The following is a 20,245-nucleotide window of genomic DNA, read 5'->3' on the forward strand; positions in this document are numbered from 1 at the left end:
GAGATGTCTTGCCGAAAACACGGGGAACTAGGGTAAGAATTGATCCAATTCATTACCGGTCATGGGTGCTTTAAGGCATACTTGTGCGAACGAATGCTGAGACCCTCCGTGGAATGGGCTATTGCAAGGAGAAAGATACCACAGAACGCATATATTCGTGTGCGATTGGTTCCGCAATATGGGGGTAACAACCAGGAGAGAATTCGGCGTGTTTACCCTTTGTAAATGTACCCTTTGTAATTCGTGGGGGCATCTTCTGGAAGGATGCGGCTACAGGGTCAAGAATAATATAAAATAATAAATAATATAAAAAATAATATAGAATAATGAGGTACTTTTCTATATTTTGAATAAGACAGTTCTGTCCAGGAGAGGTGGACCGCTTAGGTGTCCCGCTGCCGGTGATTGAACAGGGAGTCCCGTAGTATTTCGATCGGACTTCGATGATGGGGAAAGCAAGACCGTTGACCCGGTGGGTGATCCCTTTGGGGTTACTTATTTGAGCCGTGGCGTCAAGACCGTAGTCTCGGTGGGGGATCTCTTCCAGGTCCCCTCATTAGAGGCATGGCGACTAATTAATGACCGAGTCCCGGCTGTCTGGTGGGAACGTCAGTTCTCGAATAGACAGTTTGAGGCAATGGCACCCCACGGAACTGTGTTTATGCTTGGTTGCGAGTACGGTTTCAGGGGGAGGATAACACTAATGAACTCAAAAAAACAAAAAAACGTTGGCAGAAGATGTTCAGGGGTGAATAACTAACTACCTCCGTATCTTTCTTGGTACAGGTTCCTGACCAAAATGTCAAGTTAAAAAAAATCCGCAGGATTCCGATAAATTCGAGGCGTGGGGCCAGCTATGGAAGTACGGATGGAGACCAGACATATGGGATTCTGTGATAATACCGTAAAGTAAGTCCAATACCCCATGTTGTTCAGAGGGGAAGGGTTTTATTGGGTAGATCCGCAAGGGAGAGTCCTACATTACTACGGGGTTTGTGACCACATGGTGACTATAAAAGTTTTCCACCGACGAAAATAAAATGATATTGTATATTCCAACATATTCGAGAAAATTAGTTTCAAAAACTTTTCTAGCCTAAATGAATTAAAGCCGACCGGGGTACGTTTTTTCCCCATACCTAAAAACCAAAAATTTCCAAAATTCATCAAAGGGTGATGAAATAAAGATGTTTTAAAAATAAAACGGTACGAGATGGAATGAAAAGTAGGGTTAAATTAGGTTCTAATTAATAATTTAAATGGATTGTATTATTTAAAAAACAAGAAATTAAAAAAAAAATGATATAAAAAGGAAAAATATTATGATTCTATAACAAGCAGAAAAAAAAAAATAGAAAAAATCTTCATCTTAAAATAGAAATAATTAAACAAATCTCAGAAAATAAATTAGCTGAGGGAATCAGCCTGAACGTTTAAGAGCGGGATTTTTAAAATTTATTATAAATTAATTTTTTATACTCTTTTTGGTTTAAAATTTTTTGTTTGAATAGTTTTTATGATTATATTAATTATTTATTAAAAATATATATATATATTTATTAAAAAAATTGAAATATTAATTAAAAGTAAATTATGGGGTAAGTAGTAATATACCCATCATCAAGTAGTGTAATTTGTTTCTAGGTTGATTTGATACACAGTAATGAATTTCGCTATTTATAGTTTACGATAAACCACACACGGTGTGAAGAGCTATCGACTAAAACTAAACTTCTACTAAGTTAAAACTGATGATATCCCGATACAACTACTAGTCGACCAGCAAAATTCATGTCATGCTTGAAAGATTTACGAAGCTATGGATAGAACATCTTAAACATATTTATATAATTTAATAAAAAAACTTATTTATCAGGTAACATGCTTCTTTACAGCAAAAAAAAAAAAAACATCAAATCGAAAGTTTCCATTTTTTACGTCTATAATATTTATAGAAGAGTTAAGTATCTCTCAAGTAAAAAGTATATTTTTCTTTCTTTTTCCTGTTTAGCCTCCGGTAACTACTGTTTTAGATAATACTTCAGAGGATGAATGAGGATGATATGTATAAGTGTGAATGAAGTGTAGTCTTGTACATTCTCAGTTCGACCATACCTGAGATGTGTGGTTAATTGAAACCCAACCACCAAAGAACACCGGTATCCACGATCTAGTATTCAAGTCCGTGTAAAAATAGCTGGCTTTACTAGGACTTGAACGCTGGAACTCTTGACTACCAATTCAGCTGATTTGGGAAGACGCGTTCACCACTAGACCAACCCGGTGGGTTAAAAAGTATATTTTGGGAACGTGCTACCTTACTCAACTAGCCTACTAATCAGCTTTAACTGTGAAAATAAATTATATGAAATTTATACCAATTCTTATAAATTTTTAATTAATCGTTTCTCGCAGTTTTTTAAAAGGTTCAACAAAAAATACAGTATCACTGATAAAATTATTATTACATTTTTCATGTTGTTGTATAACAGCTACTACATCTATTAGACACCAAGAAAATTACATAAAATATACGAGTAAATCCACTACAGACGTTTGTAATGACGGTAGACAAAATACTACATATAATAAACACAACATAATACGTCAAATGTATGATACTGATGGATACAATCTAACTTAGTCACTAACATATCTTGTCAGTCTATAAATATAACAATAAACACATTATATTATGATGTTAACGGCTTGAAGTTTAGTTACAAACAAAGCTGAGCCATTTAATACGTTCGTTGTAAAGGTACAAAACATCTATTCATGTAAATAACAGTTGAATACAATTTTAAAAACACAAAATTAGTTTTTTATAAAAATACATACACTGTAAAATATTCTCATTTAATAAAGAAGTTCTTTCAGAACTATACTCTTCCTTCATTAATCTGATATATTTTTCATAAATTTTCCTGCATTTAAAAGCGGCTTTGTCATGTATTTTATTAAACACTTGCCGTTTTCCTTTATAGTTTCTTCAATGTATTTCGCTTTTTTCTTCTATGTAATGATTAGTATTACAATCAGAACACAATGATTGATATTTGCCAATCAACATTCTGCATACGGCAAGATCAGATCGGTAAAGCCAATCCACAGACATTTAATAAAATATACATCTTTTTTTTATTTTTAATCAATCTTGTTCTTCCATTTATGTATATAATTTTTATAACATTTATTTTCATAGTATTTTATCCTTTCATCTGATTATGAACTATGAACTTTAAATTTTAAACTATCTAAAGATTTAAAATTTTATATTCTCATTACCTATTTATCATCAATTCTGTTATCACCAGTAGCAGAGTTTCATTGAAGATATAGTTTCCTGGGATACCATGTTGATCGGGAGTCCAAGAAAATGAATAATACTGGTCTCCTAAGAGTAATAACATTATTCGTAACAACTGTTACTTGGGCAAGAGGATTCAATAAAAACTTATATGTCCTGTAGGACGTTGAGCGAGAATCTAAAGATCAATGCTATTTTTACATTATACTGCTCGGGAAATAAATTTTAAAACCTTTCCTAATGCGTAATCCTTTAGTATTTATTCGGCAGACTTAATCACACTAAACTTTGCCATTTAATCTTCAATGATATATAAATAAAAATTTTTTTATTATATTATATTTTCGAATTATTACATTCAATGATGTATCACTCCATGCATAAACAATTACATTCCTATGACTAACTACCAATAGAATAAACCAAAAGGCGATGTATTTACCGCTCTTTTTATACAGAAAAATCTAGGAAAATCCAATTTGTACGTTAATAATTCTCCAGCTGCTGGTCTTGTCTTGGTGGCCTTCGTCATGATTAAGAGGATATTTGATTGGGGCGGCGGAGGGTTGAGGGACAGCCCCCTGCGGAGCTGCCGTTCAATTTCGCTTACACGAATGGGCGGCAGTGATGAGGCACTGGGACTCTCCTACCCCTTCGCGAAAAAGACCCAGTGTGAGTGCCCTGCACAGGGTACTCTCACTAGAGGCATTGGCGTCAATAGCGAGTCCCGGCTTCTGGGGTGGGGTCCAGGAACGACATGGGGTTGGATACCCCGCTTTAGGGGTTAGAGGCAGACAATGAAAAGATCTAACCGGCGGGCTGATCTGTTGGATTAGACTTATGGCCGGCGGACGGGGAGGACTTTTGAGCAGACAACCCTTGGGCTGTGCTTTGCTTTGTTGTGGATCCTCCCCGGGGGGTAGAGTGAAAAAAAAAAGAAAAAGAGGACGATTGATAAATTTTCCATATTTCAATTATTCTGACAGAAGTAAAATTCTGTTTACATAGCATAGTTAAAGAATATCGCGCATAAACCGTAAAAGGGGTTTACGACGTTATAAAGAGGATCTCCTGAAAAGCTGTGTAAAATTTTCCGCAGAAGTGAAATGAAATACACCAATAGACACCTCATTATAACGAGCTGTATTTTGAGTTGTATCAAATAAAGGTGATACTCCTTTATTTATCGAAAAGTAAATAATAATTGCGTAATATACCTACGATTGCATCATTAAATAAAATCAAAGCTTTTCTCTACCTGTACTCCAATTAATGTTAGATATGCACTTAACAAGCGAATTTAGACTTCAAAGCTTTTTATATCCTATGATATAAAAGCTATGTTAAACATCAACATTTGACATCATTCTTATGAAAATAATTATTATAATTTAATAACTCCATTAATTATTATTTGAATAGATTTACATTTATTTATTATTCTGTTTACAGAAAATTTCATACAAATTAATTTGGCATTTATATATTTTTTTTCGTTATAGCCAATATGGACTATGTTATTTCAACTATTTCACGTATTTTTTTCAATTTCTTTTTCCCCACATCTCCTTCATCATTCTCCAGAATTTTTATTTTCATTATTCTGTCCTTGTATGTCTTCCGTGGTTTTTGTTTTTGTTTAAAACCGGTTATTTTTTTCTCTGTGCTAAACGTCATTCATTGATGTTTTCTTGTGTTCTTCCACGTCTTTTTCAATTTCTCTAATCCAGCTGTTATTAGGTTTTAGATTTTTAAAGTATTTAAATGGTCTGTTTGTGTTTAAATAGCCTGTTTGGGTTTTACTGCAAAAGTCGATTTTTGTTTTTCTGATTACATCCAATATTTTCTTTATATTTATGTTCAGCTCATTATTGTGGATTCTGCATGCTTTTCCGTTTTTGATGGGCCCTAGGACTTTTCCAAGTATTCTTCGTTATTTTGTTTGTAGTTTATCGATTAGGAGAAGTCTCTTGTTAAATGTCAGACATAGAGCTTCTAGACGAATGATTGTAGAGTAGCCTCATAGTTTAGCGTTCATTTTCACTGATATATGAGTTAATTAGTTAACTGATAGGCATTTTTATTCTAACCCACCGGATTGGTCTAGTGGTGAACGCATCTTCCCAAGTCAGCTGATTTGGAAGTCAAGAGTTCCAGCGTTCAAGTCCTAGTAAAAACTGTTACTTTTATACAGATTTGAATACTAGATCGTGGATACCGGTGTTGTTTGGTGGTTTTTTTTAACCTTTTTAAGCACCCCTATGGAAACCCGCCGTTAAGCAAACGCAGTTCTCATAGGCATGCCGTGGCAGCAGACTACCACCCCCTAGCTTGGCCCTTCTACTAGGGCTTCTCCCAACGGGGTCCTCACGATATCGACAGAGACCACAGACATCCCTCTTCTGGCATGTCCATGACCCCTCCACCGTAGGGCTGCCCTTCCCATCCTATCCTATAATGGGCGACATGTCATCTACATGTCCCCATTACCCCTCGCAACCCATCTCGTTACCTCGAGGGTCCCTAGTGCTTCATCGACTAGCGCCGACCCACCTTCCTCTTACATGTTACGTGGACCCTCACCCTCTCCACAGCAGGGCTGCCTCCCAGGCCCTAGACGTCACCACGCTTCGGTTTGGTGGTCGCCTGCTCTTTGGTGCTTTGGTTTCAATTAACCATACATCTCAGGAACGGTCGAACTGAGACTGTACAAGACTATACTTCATTTACACTCGTACATATCATCTTCATTCATCCTTTGAAGTAATACCCGAACGGTAATTCCCGAAGGCTAAACAGGAAAAAAGAAAGAAAGAAGACATTTTTATTCTATAAAAAATCTATTTAAAAATGTATATAATAACTTTATTTACATAAAAAACAAAAAAGCATTAAAATAAAATCTTTTGTTTGCTTTTTATGTTCTGAACTTTATCAATTTTTGTATATACTTATTAATATTTATTACGTTTGTATGTATATTGTACAAGATGTACATTATAATAATGTACATGTACATTCGTTTGAGGGAGTTCAATGGAAACTCTTGTCTTTATTTCATTTTTTTTGTATTCTAATTTACATATGGTTCCGGTAAACTGAAACTGATTTTAAATTAAACATGCGGCAAAAAAATATTTTTTGTACATTATTAAGAATTACAAATGTATTCCTTTTATATGAAATTTCCTGTAAACAATAGCTTTATAATTAGTGATACTATAATTTAATCGTTAATTCATACTGTTTCAGATGGGCAGTGTGCAATGAGGGGTGTCACTAAGGAATGAGGAGTCTGCAGGTGACGATTGGTCGATCTATTTTCCTAGCTCTCCTGCACCTCTTAATTCCCACTCCCGCCTCTTCCATAAGTTCATTATTATCAACGACATCATCATCATCATTGATAACATTACCGCAAACATCAAAACAAATAAATGACTTTCATTGCGATTGTAATTTTAAAAATGTAAAAAGCGCGGATAAAATAATTTTATCGTATACGCCGCGTTATAATAGTGAAAATTTAAGTGCTAACGGTCATTTTACAAAAAAAGTTCATTCGACACCGGCTGAATCGTTTGAAACTGAAAAGCAAATATCGTCTAAATTAAACGATAAAAAAAATAGTGAAGTAAATATACTCGGTCTTTTTGAATTGACAACGTTAGAAGGTGATCGGCCTGAAGGTTTTAGTGAATTAGAAGCTGCAAAATTAGCCGTGAAGCACGTTAATGAAAGACATATTCTTGGAAATTTTACGCTAAAATTACTAACTAATGACACAAAGGTAAGTAATGTTAATGTTACAAAAGATATTCTTGTTTTTTTTTCTTAATTTTACTGTTTGAATTATAATAACAATTGAACAGTATTGGCTTTCTTGATTGTAACAAATTATATTAATTTTATTTTTGTTAGTTTCATGATTAGTGAATTAGTGATTAATTCTGTTTACGACATAGCGCCGTAGCATATCTTTATCCTACACTTGGTAGCTTTATCCACGTTACAGTATTTTCAAGAAAAGTGAAGGAAATAGTAAACACAAATTATATTAGTTAACGATCTGGTTTTGAATCTTCTGTATAATTTTAATTAAATATTAATCATGCAAATGATATTCAAAAGATATAATCTTTTTTTTAAAGTTTTAATTCAATATTGTCAGTAATTTTTTTAATATTTCTTTTTTTTAGTGCTAGTTAGATTTATTTTTTTACCTCACTACAAAGACCAGGTTTCAGTGTATTTTTTTTAGGAGGGAAACAGTAAAACTCATTACCAAAAGTACAAATGAACGAACATTTACCTTTGTTGAGAAAAATCCTGATTTATATTTACCATTTCCTTTCTTAAAAGTTGAAAAATCGTCCACCACTTCACGTAAATAAATTTAAAAAATTCGCATGCCTTATTGTAAGTAATAATAATTATACGCTTATGTTGACGCTTCGTTTTATTAATAATATTATACCTATACATAAGTTACACGCTTATAGATTATAAAAAAAATTATAATTATTCCCTAATACTTAATTTACGTGTATTTTTCTTCATTTTATATAACATTGCACAGTGCTCTACTACGTAAATTACAATTAAAATGTAAGTAATAATTTTTTTATTTTTTTAATATTTTTAGTTTTAGTCGCATCAACAACTTAATTAGCGAATTATCAGTGTAATGTAACTGTACCGGTAAATGTGAAGTCTTGAACAAACTCAGGCCGACCATTCCTGAGATGTGTAGTTAATTGAAAACCCAACCCCACCAATGAACACCGGTATCCACGATCTAGTATTCAAATCCGAATAAAAGCAACTTCCTTTATTATTAGGATTTGAACCTGAGAACTTTCGACTTAGAAATCAGCTGATTTACGACGATGAGTTTACCACTAGACTAACCCGGTGGGTTAATTATTAATTTTATTAATAATAATTTTGCAATATTAAAATCTGAAAATGAAAAATAATTTTAAAAGCTGTATGGGTCAATTGAATAACTAACTAGAAATTATTTAAATACCTTTCAAATTAATTATTTGTTTTAAAACATGAATCCATAAAATTAAACAAGCACTTTATTTCAACCAAAATAATTAACCGGAAAATTTACAAATAAGAACTTTTCTTGTTATTTAAGAATTCCGTAAAAAAATTATGACTAATTCATATTTTTGTTCTGTAGTTACTCATTTTTTTTATGTATTATTTTAGAATCTTTCAAACCGTCTTATGTCTAAATTAATATTTAAAAGTAATCCACCTAAGGATATACTTTTTTTTTTAGTTCATCAGTTTATATCACCCCCCCCCCCCATCAGAGCCGGACCCGCATCCAAGCATAAAAACAGCTTCAAGGGGTGCCATCGCCTCAAACTGTCTAGTTGAAAAATGACGTTCCCTCAGACAGCCGGAATTCGGTCTATAATTAGTTGCCATGCCTCTAATGAAGTGACCACGTAGAGATCCCCCCACTAGAACTCCGGTCTTGACGCTACGCCTTAAATGAGGAACCCCAAAGGGATCCCCCATCGGGACAACGGTCTTGAAGTTCCTGTCCAATCACAAACAGCAAGACTCTTAAGCGGTCCACCCTTCTTAGACAGGGCTTTCCTAACCCAGGTCTTCCCTAAAACACAGGAAAAGCACCTCATTGTTTGGTATTGGCTCTGCAGCCGCGTCCTTCGACAGAATGCCCCTCGAGAATTACAAACGATACATTTGCTCTCCGTTTGGCAATCCTTACGTAGATGCCTCGCTATCCCACAGTTGAAACAATGTCCTCGCCAATCGTGACCTAATTAGATACTTCTTTTCTTTTTTGTTCTCGATGAGTCAGAGAAATACCATTTACGTAATCCCCATAAGTGGGGGGAATGTCGGACTCGCTTGGGTTCAGTTAGATGAGATTGAGTGCCTATCTGTACCCGCCGCCTATTGACTAAAACTCTTATCTCACCGTTCCTCTCCCCCCGGGCCGACCCGGCAATTAAGCATTCCGCGACCCAGAGGGTGCCTCGGGCTCAAGGGATCAGGAGTTCCCGTACCTCATCACCGACGTCCATTCGCCCAATCGTGGACGAGCGGTTGCTCAGCAGACAGCTGTCCTTCACCCTTTCGCCCATAAGCTCTTTCGTCATGACTTGTCTTCAGGATCACATTAATCTGCTCCCCATTCTCTGCTGTCTATCCCTTTAGTCATCAGGATTTTTTTAACGTACTTCGCTATTTCATCCCAAGTTCTTCTGTCAATAAGCATATATGTAGTCTCAGGTGTTAGTGTATTTACCCCGTATCTCAGTCTCGTCTGATCCCATCTAATGCACTCAAAGAATGTGTGGGCAGGGATACCTTCTTCAACACAATAGAAGCGTCTAGAGAAGGCTCTTCTTCTGAATCTATGAAGGTATGCGCAGAAGACCCTGTGCCCAGACAGGAACTGGATGAGGTAAAAACCTACCTCACCAAAACCCCACCTGAGCCAGGGCTAGATTTGACGAATCAATAGTTTGGTCCATCTGCCCAGGTTGGTCGGTTTTCCATTCCTAAAGTAAGAGGCTCATGATTTCTCTGGATCAACACCAGAGTATTCCCGTTGAAGTTGGGCTGCTTTAGGATGAGCTGGGGAAAACCCAGCGATCACGGGTACGGCTTCCGATGAGATTGTTTTGTAGGCTACAGGAACCCGTATGGCTATCTATCTTATTAGGCTGTTATTCACTTAAAGTTTTTCTGTATCATGAAGACGCTGACACTGGATACAGCAGTACCGACGTGGTGACAGTAAATGTCAGTCTTTTCTTACTGGCACGAGGCCCCCGTCTCGGTCCCATTAGCCGACCGAGACTACCAATGATGTTCTCAATTCTTTCGATCATAGCATTGATATGTGTGCTGAAAAGTCCGGATTTATCCAACCACATGTCCAGGTATTTCGTATTCCTGGACGTGGTGATTTCGTGACCGTCGACCATGAATTTGATTTCGCGTATTCTTCTTCGACCAACCATAGCAACAGCGGAGGTTTTATCGGGTGCTAACTGCAAGGCTCGTCTCTGCAGCCAGTTACTTATCATAAAAATAGCATCCGCCGTGTTGATCTCTACTTCATCTTCCGAATAGCCGGCCACTAATAGCGCGAGATCGTCCGCATAAGCGATAATAGTCCCCTCGCCCGGAAGTTCAAGCCCCATTAGGGGATCGAAAACTAGGTCCTGTAAGATTGGGTCGGGTACTTAGCCTTTTAGGACTCCAATATGCATGTTAAAATTCACTACTCCATCATCTGTGAGTGTCTGCACATCCCTATTATGGAGGTAGTCGCTTAGTCCTGCTATAATGTAATCATCCAAATTCTTATTTCTCATTTCATCTGGAATAGCGGACCAGGGGACGCTACCGAACGCATTTTTAACATCAAGTAGGACGATTAAAGGAATCCTCCTGGCCAGCCAAGTACCGGCCGCCATGTTCCGAGCTCATGTTAAAACGTGGAAAATTGCATCTACTGTGGATCTGTTACGTATGAATCCAAATTGCCTCGGCTAAAAACCGCCTCTAGCTTCTACCGCTGCTCCGACTCTCTTCGTGATCAAGGTTTCGTAAAGCTTCCCAATGGTATTTAACAGGCAAATCGGTCTGAATGTCTCATATCCTTCTTAGGAATTAGAACTAAACTTGCTCTTCCACAGTTTCGGGAACCGGCAAGCAATAATAGCACTATTTAAGGTGTCTAGAATCTTTCCGGAGCATCTTGAAAATAGCGCTTTTAGGAAGAACCCCAGGATGCTTAATTATATACTTAAAATTAAATAACTAAACGTCAATAATCATAGAAGATTTAAAATATAATATAAATTTAGTTTTAATATTGTATTAAACTATTATTGTATTAATTTATAAGAATACACAATAATAATGCTGTAAGTAATGAAATAAAATATCTTTTATTATACTAATAACGGGTTGTTCTATATATAAAAACAGAAAAAGAGGCCTTCTTTCTTGGCAATAGAAGCCGTAAACTGATGTTATTTCAAAGATACAACCGTTAAACCCTGCTAGTCGCTTCAAGTGTCGAGTTTAATGCCACTTTTTTAGTGGAATAAGACTTTCTTCTACTTTTTTTTAACCTCCGGGTCCGCAGTTAGGCATTACTTCAGAGAATGAGAAGAATAATTTGTAGCGTGTATGAAAAATGCCATGTCTGACTGGGATTTGAACTCGGGATCTCCGAGTGAAAGGCCGAGACGCTACCACTCCGCCACGGAGGGCGGCTAGTGGAATTAGACTAGCCAACCACACCGTTACGTACGTAATATTTAGTCTTACAATCGATTTCTTTATACTGTTAATCATTGGAGTACTTACTCTCAGAGAAAGTTAATCTGATAATTATTTTTTTTACCATTTTCAGTCATTTGACTGGTTTGATGCAGCTCTCCAAGATTCCCTATCTAGTGCTAGTCGTTTCATTTCAGTATACCCTCTACATCCTACATCCCAAACGATTTGTTTTACATATTCCAAACGTGGCCTGCCTACACAATTTTTTCCTTCTACCTGTCCTTCCAATATTAAAGCGACCATTCCAGGATACCTTAGTATGTGGCCTATAAGTCTGTCTCTTCTTTTAACTATATTTTTCCAAATGCTTCTTTCTTCATCTATTTGCCGCAATACCTCTTCATTTTTTACCATAGCTACAATATATGCATCACAACTCTAAAACATACATAAGATGTTAAAAAAATTAAAACAATGCAATTTATATTAAAAATATTGCATTATGTACAACATTTACAATAAATAGGGAAACTCTGAAATACAAGATTTTTAAATCAGAATACTTTTTGGTGTCTATACATTTTTATAAGTAACAGTTGTATATAGTGTAGGTTGTATGTTTATACAATGTAGTAACATGTTTGTTGATAATACCAGAAATTATCTATTTATCTTCTAAACTGAAAACTTAAATTGACTTTTTTAATAGTGTATTGATTGTTGTAGCTGAACGTGAACATGACAAAAAAAAATTGGTGAATTAACTAAAATGGTCGGAAATAGAGAATTACCTTTAAAATCTTTAAAAAGTCTACCAGAAGATTGTTGAAATAAATTGTTTTATAATGCAAAGAATTTTGAATGAGAAGTAATAAAAAAGCTTGAAGAAAATTCTCATAAAAAAGTTTCTGGTTCTAATAAAAAGACATCTAGGTAAAGTACAAAGTATAAATCTTAAGAAGAGGCAAAGTTTAAATTACTTACGGCATACGAAAATAATTTAACACATAGAACGTAGGGAAATCCGTTGAAAGAAAACATTAACCACAAAATAAAATAAGAAATGTTCTTCTCCGTCAAATAACTGACGATAAAAAAGAAGCTTTAAATTTTTAATCTAAAATTATTTATATATTTCTTTCCTGCATATTTAACAGTAAGAAAAATTGTTCTTTTAATATAAAATTCATTTAATAAAAAAAATATTTCTAAGAATGAAGATGTGAAATTTGCTGTTTGAAAACGAAAAAATAAATCAAATCATCTAGTAAATCTGTTTATTCTTCCTTAGTGAAGCTGATGAGTACGTAAGATTTATTTATTTTTTCTTTATTTGCCCCGCCCCCCAGAGCCGACACGTACCCAAACAGAAACTCGGCTCTGGGAGGTGCCATTGCCTCAAACCACCTGGGACCGGCTATGCCGTTCCCAAGGCCCTATCCACGCATCTGGGACTCGGTCTTTACGTTGCCTCGCCTCAAATGGGGAACCCCTGAACGGATCCCCCACCAGGAGTACGGTCTTCATTTTTCACCCGGCGGCTCCGAAAGGAGTCCCCGCCCGATCATGAAAAGTAAGACGCCAGAGCATCCCACCCCTCCAGGACGGGGCTGTCCCAGACCAGAATCGCATTGTATCCAGCTGCAGCAGCAGCCGATCCTCATGCCGCATGGGTAATTTTACAACCCCGGCCTCCAGGGGCGTCTCCATGCACGTTCTTCATTTATTTAAATTATTAGATTATAGATTTATTTAGTGTTGAAGTTAAGAACTGCTTCTCTAACACTTTTTAAAAGCTCAGTAACTAAATTCCGTAAAATTTATTTTTAAACATAATTGAAAACCACCCTTTTAAAAAAATCGTTCTTTAAATATTACGTTTTTTTTTGTCTTCAGTCATTTGACTGGTTTGATGCAGCTCTCCAAGATTCCCTATCTAGTGCTAGTCGTTTCATTTCAGTATACCCTCTACATCCTACATCCCTAACAATTTGTTTTACATATTCCAAACGTGGCCTGCCTACACAATTTTTTTTTTCTACCTGTCCTTCCAATATTAAAACGACTATTCCAGGATGCCTTAGTATGTGGCCTATAAGTCTGTCTCTTCTTTTAACTATATTTTTCCAAATGCTTCTTTCTTCATCTATTTGCCGCAATACCTCTTCATTTGTCACTTTATCCACCCATCTGATTTTTAACATTCTCCTATAGCACCACATTTCAAAAGCTTCTAACCTTTTCTTCTCAGATACTCTGATCGTCCAAGTTTCACTTCCATATAAAGCGACACTGCAAACATACACTCTCAAAAATCTTTTCCTGACATTTAAATTAATTTTTGATGTAAACAAATTATATTTCTTACTGAAGGCTCGTTTAGCTTGTGCTATTCGGCATTTTATATCGCTCCTGCTTCGTCCATCTTTAGTAATTCTACTTCCCAAATAACAAAATTCTTCTACCTCCATAATCTTTTCTCCTCCTATTTTCACATGCAGTGGTCCAGCTTTGTTATTTCTACTACATTTCATTACATTTGTTTTGTTCTTGTTTATTTTCATGCGATAGTTCTTGCGTAGGATTTCATCTATGCCGTTCATTGTTTCTTCTAAATCCTTTTATTCCAGTCTACGTTATCGAATGCCTTTTCTAGGTCTATAAACGCCAATATGTTGGTTTGTTTTCCTTTAATCTTCCTTCTACGTACAAAATATTAAATATTACGTATATTCATATTTTTAAATGTAATTTTATAAATTCATTCTAATTTTTAACTTTACTTTCATTAAATGTCCATTTTTAATCTTCATTATTTTTTTATTAAATTCTACTATTATTATTAGTATTCTCATACCTTTGATGTTCATTTAATAACAAACATCAATAAAATGGAAAAGTTAGTTAAGTGAATGAGTTTTTGTTTATTTAGAGTACAAACTCTTATTGCTTTTTCATTATTACATAAAAACTTTTATTACCCTTTCACAATATCATGTATTTTTTTTATTTACAGATAAATAATAAACGAAGTCAACATACCTTATAGTAATAAATTTTAATTTTAAACTCAATTTAACTTTCAATATAATAAAATTATTTAAGGAATTTTTCAACTAATTAATTAGTTAGGAGAAAAATATAGAGATATAAAATAAAATAACTAGATTTATTTAAAAGGTACATCATAAAAATATATTAATATTTTAATAGGATGAAAATAGTTTTATGCCGGTTGTTTAATTAAAATATGAGAATTTACAACTCAATGCAAACATATGAAAATTTATTTTTTAAGTTATGAAAACTAACTGCGCCCAATCTGGACGTACGGTGTAGAATTGTGGGGAACGGCTAGTACTAGTAATATGGAAATTATATAACGATTTTAGAACAAAGTAGCAAGGGAAATTGCCGAAGCGCCGTGGTTCACGCGAAATGAGATTCACGATTATCTGGAGCTCCCATCGGTTCGTGAGATTGTACAACAGAGCAATGTCAAATACCTGCAGAGGCTTGAGAATCATATGAACCACTTTGCAATTAATCTACTCGATAACAGCAGAGACGACAGACGGTTGAAACGTGCCCATGTACACGACTTCTGCGTAACAGTTTGGAATCTAACACCGTCAAGTTTAGTGGTGTCGTTTCTAATTTCTTGTTACTTCTCTATCTTTTTCTTTTTATTTGTTATTTATGTTTGTTTTATGGACTATGTGGTGCTGAAATTACTGGTTTATGATTTATGACTGAGCTTGAAATTTCATATTGGACTTTTAAGTTTATTTGCAACTATTTATTGTGTATTATTTATTTTGGGGGTTCCTTAAGGACCTCCTTATCACGTGCTTTTGTCAGGAAACTTACTTATGGCTCTTCAGGAGAGCCGATTGCAATTATAATTGTTATTGGGCAAAAAAAAAAGTTATGAAAAATCTAAACATACTTTATAATTAAATGTATATAATAATTTAAGCGTAGTTTAAGAGAAATTCCATTACATTTCTATAACATGAAAAAAAACTGATGTAGACACCACGTGACTTCCTTGTACGCCTATTAAATTACATATACACATTTTATTTAAAATCAAAAGTACATAAAACTTTATTTCAATTGTAACATATGATATTTTTTCATTTTTTTTTTTTTATTGTTTTGAATTATTATTAATTGTAATTTTTTTTACAATCAGAGGTTAATTATTAATAAAACAATATGCTTAAATTGTTAAAAGTTAAAACAAAACGGCGATGACATCTGATTCGAACTGATGTGCGATTAATACATTTAGTAACCTATTAATACTTATGGTAAGTATTATTTAATACTTTCGCCGAATCGTACGCAATTCCCTTGTAAGATCCAAATATTTCATTTATTAAAATTGTATTTGGCTATAACTCTGGAACCGATGAAAATAAGTACCACCTATGATATATCGTTGAAAAGCTCTCAATGAGAACTTATTAATGGAGTTAAAGTTCAAAATCATAGAAGTTCAAGATTTTGGGCTTTTTTGGCCATTTTTGGTCCAGTCAATTGCAATCAAAAGGGGAGGTGTACAACTAGATGTTACATACGTACGTACATACAGACATCACACCAAAACTCTTTCCAATCCCTGAATCCAAATGGGGGGCCAGGGATTGTCAAAATGGATATTTTCGTTGAAAAACTGAAAACCGAAATTTTTTTCGCGATTACAAACAAATACTTCGTACAAAGAAGTAAAAGATAAATAAATAAAATTTTTAATATTCTTCAAAATTACGCTTTTTGAAGTTAACACTAAATAAAAAACTGCTTTTTATTTAGGTGACAAATTAAAAAAAAAAATAAATAAATTATAATTTGATGATAAACGAATAAAAATATTTTTATTATTGTGACTAACTAAAAATTGAATTATAAAAAGTATTTTAATTTTTTTTTCTAATTTTATTTTAGGGACGAATATAGCAACAGTAGCTATATCAATGGGAAAAGTATAGAGATCACGTCAAAGAATGGGTATTAGGTTTTTGCAAATTTTTACGTTTTAGGGTACAATTAGTTCATCAAGATAAAAAAAAAGATACGTGAGTAAATACGTGTGTCAGCGTTTGGCTTTATTTCTCAGGATTGACCAAATCGATTTTCTTCAAATTTAGATTTGGCTCAAGTATTTCTATGTATGAAGCATTGATTGTAATTTTTTTTTCAGTATTCGTTAGATATGGGGGTATATTGCGAAAAAACCAATTTAAATTTTCTTCAGAGATAATTTAGGGAAAAGTTTATTAAACCAAATTTTTTACCCACATTGCATACATAAATAAAAAAAAAATAGTTTTTTAAAAATCAATCCCCTACCTCTTAAAATCGAAATATATGTTTTTTGTTCATCTGCCGTTCGGTTTAAATATTTTTCAAAAAAAATTTGAAAAGTTTATATTTATATGTAGAGCTATCCCGGACGTATATGCAGAAAAGGTATGTGAAAATATTATTTTTCTTACTTTAGCCTTTATCGAAGGGGGTATTAGAATTTTAAAAACTTTACTTAAAACAGATTTGTTAAGCTTAACCAACATATGAATATTTTTAAAAGAATTTTCTTCAAATTATTTCACAATCTCTGAAGACTACATATTCCGGTTTTCTGTTTTTGCACTCAAACTTTTAATTTTTATTACTAATAGTCGAGTAAATCATGTAATAATTTGTTAGCTTTTATTTAATTTGCTTTTATTATTTTTTTATTTTTTAATATTTATAGACGGATAGGAATACAAAATCTGATTAGAAAATGTTAATAGTTTTCATACGAAACTTATATTTTCATGAAAATAATGAAAGAATGAAGTGAAATAACTTGAAGAGTTTTCTAACACACATAACTGCACCGGATAGTGGAAATATTTATTCTGCCCTATTTTTCCAACTAATTTCCTAGAACTTTTGTATGAAAATGGCTTGAATATAAAAATTACTATATATTATTACGATAAAGAGTAATATATTTATTTATTTATAGTTGCTACAAAAATGACTGGGAAAAATTAAAACTCCCCAAAATTCATCTATGAAATAACACGACTTTTCTATTGAAAACTTTTCCGTTAAGGGATACGGGAAAACCTTATACGAGACCACCAGAAGAATTTCCCCGTCAAAATCAAAAAGGGAATCAGTTTGATGTTGGGTAAGATTTGTAAAAAACATTAAATAATAAAAACGGGTCAAACTGATAATCGTTTCTTTCTTCGAAATTTGTTAATTTTTTTTGTCCGTGTTTTTTGTTTATTCTAAATATGACACATCTAGTAGAATAGTATCGTAAGGATAAAATGACTTTTTTTGGAAAAAAAATCCAATTGAAGAGCAAACTAAAATACTGTACATATCTAACTTATGCAGAGCCGATGAAACGCAGGAATATGAAGGCTACGTATTATTTTATATCTTAGGGCTTAATATTTTTGACAGGTAAGTTATATTCATATAAAATTTAAATCCAAAAGAGTTTTTTGAAATCCATCTTTTTTTTTTAATTTGGGTAAATCAATGCATACTTTTAAACAAATTTCCTTGAATATCAAAATGAAATATAGTAGTCCAACAGTAGCGTAATAATAATAATAATGAAAAATAAATAAAAAAGATATCTTAAAATTATTCACGTGACTGTAATTTTTTTACGTAATAATTTTCCTGTAAAGTAATTTTAGAGAATTATAGTATGGAACGACCAGAATAACGCTAATAATCATCGAAAATGAATAATCCGAGATAATTATCGAATGGGTACAACTGGTTTAAAATATAGCTTTAATATATAAATAAAAATATGCAAACCGGTTGAATTCATCATCTACTCTTTAATTTAAAATCAAAAAAGGAAATAATTAAAACGTATCTAGGTTTTATTATATTATTTCTATGTTGGAATGTACCCCATTAAGCATTATGAACTAATGCATAGGAAAATGGTTATTCTAGCAATTTTCCAATAAATTCTCATTCCTACCGAATCAATTAATAAATTATTTTCGGTTTACCGCACTACTATTGTGGCTAGGTGCCAATACGTGTTAAACATATTAGTGTGGAAAATTATAGTCATAATTATTTACTATAGCAAGATGTTAGAGCATCATTTTGGTCCTATATAATATTCGGGCTCTGAAAATTAATTAATTAATTTTTTGAATGAAATATTTTTTCCCTTTTATTGAGCTCTGGAAATGCCAATAATTACTAGTATTAAATTACGTTTAATTTAAAAAATTGTTCAACATTATTTCTTTTACAGACCGAATATTCGTTATATCAGATACATATTAATCAGCAAATATTTTCGCAAAAAATTTAATTTGGTTATTTTTTTTAATTTTAAGTACAGAAAAGTTAACTGAAAACGAGAAATTAGAAAAAAAAGATTAAAAGTTCAATAACTGAAACTGATGAATTTATAATTATAAATACGAGCTCATATAAATTTGGTCATACTTTTCCGATACTGAAATTTAATGTTCCCTTTCATTTGTATTACTCTGGAACTCTTCCATGTTATCACTGGATAAATACCCCTCCCACACTCACACCCACACCCACACCCACACCCACACCCACCCACTTTCTCTCTCAGAAATAAATAATTTCATGTATGTATTTAATAAATTCTTGGTAGATGTTTTCATTTAAAAGAGTGGAAGTTGAGATATATAATTTTAATAATCTGTTTAATTTAAATTCGTAAAGATTCTACTAGCTATGTAGAATACATAGCAAAAACGTTTAAAAGAACACATTTATACACACACGTGCACGCGCGTGCTTGCAGACACATACAACTTGGCTGAACAAACAGGATTGGTAAGCCACACAATCAATAAATAGGTAAATGTAGTAGATAATAACCACACTCCATCATACTACGAGTATAACCTACCAAAATAACAATTCTTGTTGATTCTCCCCCCTTCACACTGCTCAATCATATTAACGATAATCCCCATCGCTTTAGCCTATTCAAATTCTGTATATATCCCCATCTAACTACTACCAGCCTAAACATTACCACTTGAACTAACATTTTTACAAACAACGTACGTGGTTAAAAATTATTCTTTTTTTTACTGGAGATAATCTTTTTTTTACAGTTAATTTATAAAGAATCTAACTATAAATTAAGCTTTTGTGTACATACGTGTCAAGTAGATATTATTACTATGACAAAATTAATATACCAGATACATTTTATATATATATATATATATATATAATAAAACGAAAGTTTACTTAAAATATTACCTTTATTAATTTCCTGGGTTAACCAATCAATTATACAAACTTATAAATTAAATACACAACGCTTCATTTAGAATTCTCTAAACTTCCTCAGGTAACAATACACATTCATACACACATCACACAAAATTATCTTAAATACTAAGAAGTGAACTGGTCTACCCATCCTAGATAACAATATTTTATCCCCACCCTTGTTGAAATAGATCCCCTACTCATACATGATTCATCTTATCTTCAGATAATTACATTGATTTGTTTGCATTTGTCCCACAACCACCCCATTCGGTCGCCCTAAAGCATAAAACCGAATGTCTGTACCACAAACGGTTACTGAGCCTC

The 20,245-nt window shown here is 33.3% G+C and overlaps 1 protein-coding gene across 1 annotated transcript in view; it reads left to right on the forward strand.

The window, feature by feature from the left end:
- Window positions 1-20,245, forward strand: part of GABA-B-R3 (gamma-aminobutyric acid type B receptor subunit 3) — a 348,787-nt gene that overhangs the window by 11,264 nt on the left and 317,278 nt on the right. The window contains exon 2 of the mRNA XM_075369585.1: window positions 6,868-7,100. Coding sequence (XP_075225700.1) covers window positions 6,868-7,100 — 233 coding nt within the window. The remainder of the gene's footprint in view (window positions 1-6,867; window positions 7,101-20,245) is intronic.

The sequence above is a fragment of the Lycorma delicatula genome, chromosome 6, assembly GCF_047948215.1.
Source record: "Lycorma delicatula isolate Av1 chromosome 6, ASM4794821v1, whole genome shotgun sequence".
Lineage (NCBI taxonomy): Eukaryota > Metazoa > Arthropoda > Insecta > Hemiptera > Fulgoridae > Lycorma > Lycorma delicatula.